The sequence below is a fragment of the Coccinella septempunctata genome, chromosome 4, assembly GCF_907165205.1.
Source record: "Coccinella septempunctata chromosome 4, icCocSept1.1, whole genome shotgun sequence".
Lineage (NCBI taxonomy): Eukaryota > Metazoa > Arthropoda > Insecta > Coleoptera > Coccinellidae > Coccinella > Coccinella septempunctata.
The window spans coordinates 1,816,718-1,819,117 of record NC_058192.1 but is presented as its reverse complement, the minus strand read 5'-3'; the positions used below and the strand labels follow the sequence as shown (position 1 = coordinate 1,819,117).

Here is a 2,400-nt window from a genome sequence, read left to right as displayed (position 1 = left end):
TATTTTAATCTTATTTAGTTCCTATTAACCTCCTTAGTCTTGGTTTGATTCATCGTTATTAAAACCCATCACGAAAATTTCATTTCAAAAATCCGGAAAATTGAGACTTCCAAGCAAGAATAGAACGAAAACATAAAAGAATTGGAAAATCTCTGTTACTTAATACTAAGTATCGCTCTCTACCGGGAAAGTTTCGAACTAATTTTACTATCGCAAAAAAATGCTCTGTAAAATGACACAAGCATAGAAGAATATAATTGATAACCTCAAAAATTTGAAATATGAAGATGTGGAAATATGCTTTTTAAGAATATTTTATTATTCATTCCGAAAAGATTCGTTCACAAATACTTACTCAAAATGGACAAGGCTTACTTTCGTAAACTAGAAGACCTGCAGCAATTCAGTTTCACTTTTCAATATGAAAATGCAGAGTTAAAGGTAAATAGGCAATTCAATTTTGTCAGGCAGATTTCTGAACCTTTATCTGCCTTTCTGACAAGACTTGAAACCAACGTCGACAAAGTCATCAAGAAGAAAAACAAGAAAAAAGACCCTACAACTATACCATCTAATTTAAATATAGGATTCACAGTTAACGGGATGAATGTTCAGAATGGCACTTGCGAAGAAATTTTTACCCTAACTAACGCAGTGCAACTGAGGATTTTGGATAAAGTATTCGATGTTATCATCAATTCTCCATGGATTGATTCTTTAGGTATTCCTTCGTCGATATTGGCTGGCTTCCCAACATATCCAAACAAATTTGAAGCTTATAACACTGATTCAAAAGAATCTGATTTCATTTGGTATACATCGAAAGATGGTAAAACTTGGTCAGAGCAAGCCAAAGGTTTCATGTTCACTCCAGGTAATGATTTAATTGATTGTTACTTGAAGTTGTCCTGTACTCCGAGGCATAAGTCTTTGGAAGGACCAACTGTTGAGGTAGAATGCAATGCCAAAATACAAGCTGGTCCAGGAAATTGCCCATTTGAAACAAGACATCAATTTACTAAGAATAAAACACCAGGAAATGGGTGAGTGAATTGAATATCTTTACATATTGGATGAATAAAGAGGCATGATGAGCGATAAATTTTGATGTGCCCTCTTTTTCAGTATTCGAGTGGTGACTTACAATATTTTAGCAGATCTATATTGTGATTCCGATTACACAAGGGATGTCTTGCACCCTTATTGCCCAGCTTATGCTTTGCAATTGGATTATAGAAAACAGCTGATTTTGAAGGAGTTACTGGGCAAGTAAGCTTTCACTTTTTATTCGGCTTATTTTAATATTTGATGTGAAATACATCATCACAGCTGGAAATACTCGATTTAAACGTTGAACTTATAACGAAATAAAAGTTATACTCTTCATTTACAGGCTATAATGCTGACATAATATGTCTTCAGGAGGTTGACAGGAAAGTATACAATCATGACCTGACACCTTTCTTTTCTCGTCTTGGATTTGAGGGAGATTACGCAATCAAAGGAGGAGAAGTGGCTGAAGGTGTTGCTTGCTTTTTTAGTTTAGAGAAATTCGTGAAATTAGAGAGCAGTAGGGTTGTGTTTTCTGAGCACCTAGATAAAGATCCAATTTATTCTCAAATTTGGGAGAAAATCTCTGCAAATGAACCACTAGTAACTAGGATAATGGATTTAAAGAGTACCCTTCAAACTGTGTTACTTCAATCGAAGGTCATGGAAAATGAACTCGTACTTCTTGCTAACACTCACCTTTATTTCCATCCTGATGCAGATCACATCAGACTGATACAGGGTGGTTTAGCTATTACTTACATTCAAAGTTGTTTAGACAATTTTAAAAGCAAGGTTGGTTTTTTATTAATTCACCGATGATTGCTTTATTTTCATGCGTTATTTCAGTATCCTGATAGGAGGATCTCCGTGATATTTTGTGGGGATTTCAATAGTGTTCCCGAGTGTGGAATTTTCAAGCTATACACCACTGGATTTGTTCCAGATGATTTTATAGATTTCAGTAGCAGTGAGTGTATTTTCAAACATAAAGTGATGATGTAACATAACATAAAAAATTTCAGATAAAGACGAAGAAGTAAAAAATCTGGAACTCCGACAAAATATACCGTTAGACAGCGCCTGTGGGACGCCACAGTACACCAATTTCACTAGTGGTTTCGCAGATTGTCTGGACTACATTTTCTACCAGAAAACCAACCTTAAAGTAACTCAAGTGGTACCCCTGCCTAGTAACGAAGAATTAACGCAACACACAGCTTTGCCTAGTATTGTTGCACCATCTGATCATGTAGCCTTGATATCCGATTTGGAGTGGATATGACGTTAATTTAAAGCCAAATATAGATGCATTTAAACATCAGTGAGTTTTTTTTCGATCCTGATTAT

The 2,400-nt window shown here is 35.2% G+C and overlaps 1 protein-coding gene across 1 annotated transcript; it reads left to right on the top strand.

Annotated features, from left to right (window-relative positions):
* The first annotated feature begins 248 nt into the window (after positions 1–248).
* Positions 249–2,374, top strand: LOC123312341 (2',5'-phosphodiesterase 12). The gene is made up of 5 exons (XM_044896718.1): positions 249–1,043; positions 1,126–1,265; positions 1,394–1,845; positions 1,900–2,020; positions 2,076–2,374. Exons 1-5 carry the CDS (start codon positions 298–300, stop codon positions 2,333–2,335), a joined length of 1,719 nt encoding a protein of 572 aa, XP_044752653.1. The 5' UTR covers positions 249–297; the 3' UTR covers positions 2,336–2,374.
* Positions 2,375–2,400: the final 26 nt, after the last annotated feature.

Excerpts from the sequence above, each read along its gene's own strand:
- LOC123312341 (XM_044896718.1), top strand. The coding sequence starts at position 298 with ATGCTTTTTAAGAATATTTTATTATTCATTCCGAAAAGATTCGTTCAC. Across the intron at positions 1,266-1,393 it reads GATTTTGAAGGAGTTACTGG|GCTATAATGCTGACATAATA; the intron begins GCAAGTAAGCTT and ends CTTCATTTACAG. Across the intron at positions 1,846-1,899 it reads TAGACAATTTTAAAAGCAAG|TATCCTGATAGGAGGATCTC; the intron begins GTTGGTTTTTTA and ends GCGTTATTTCAG.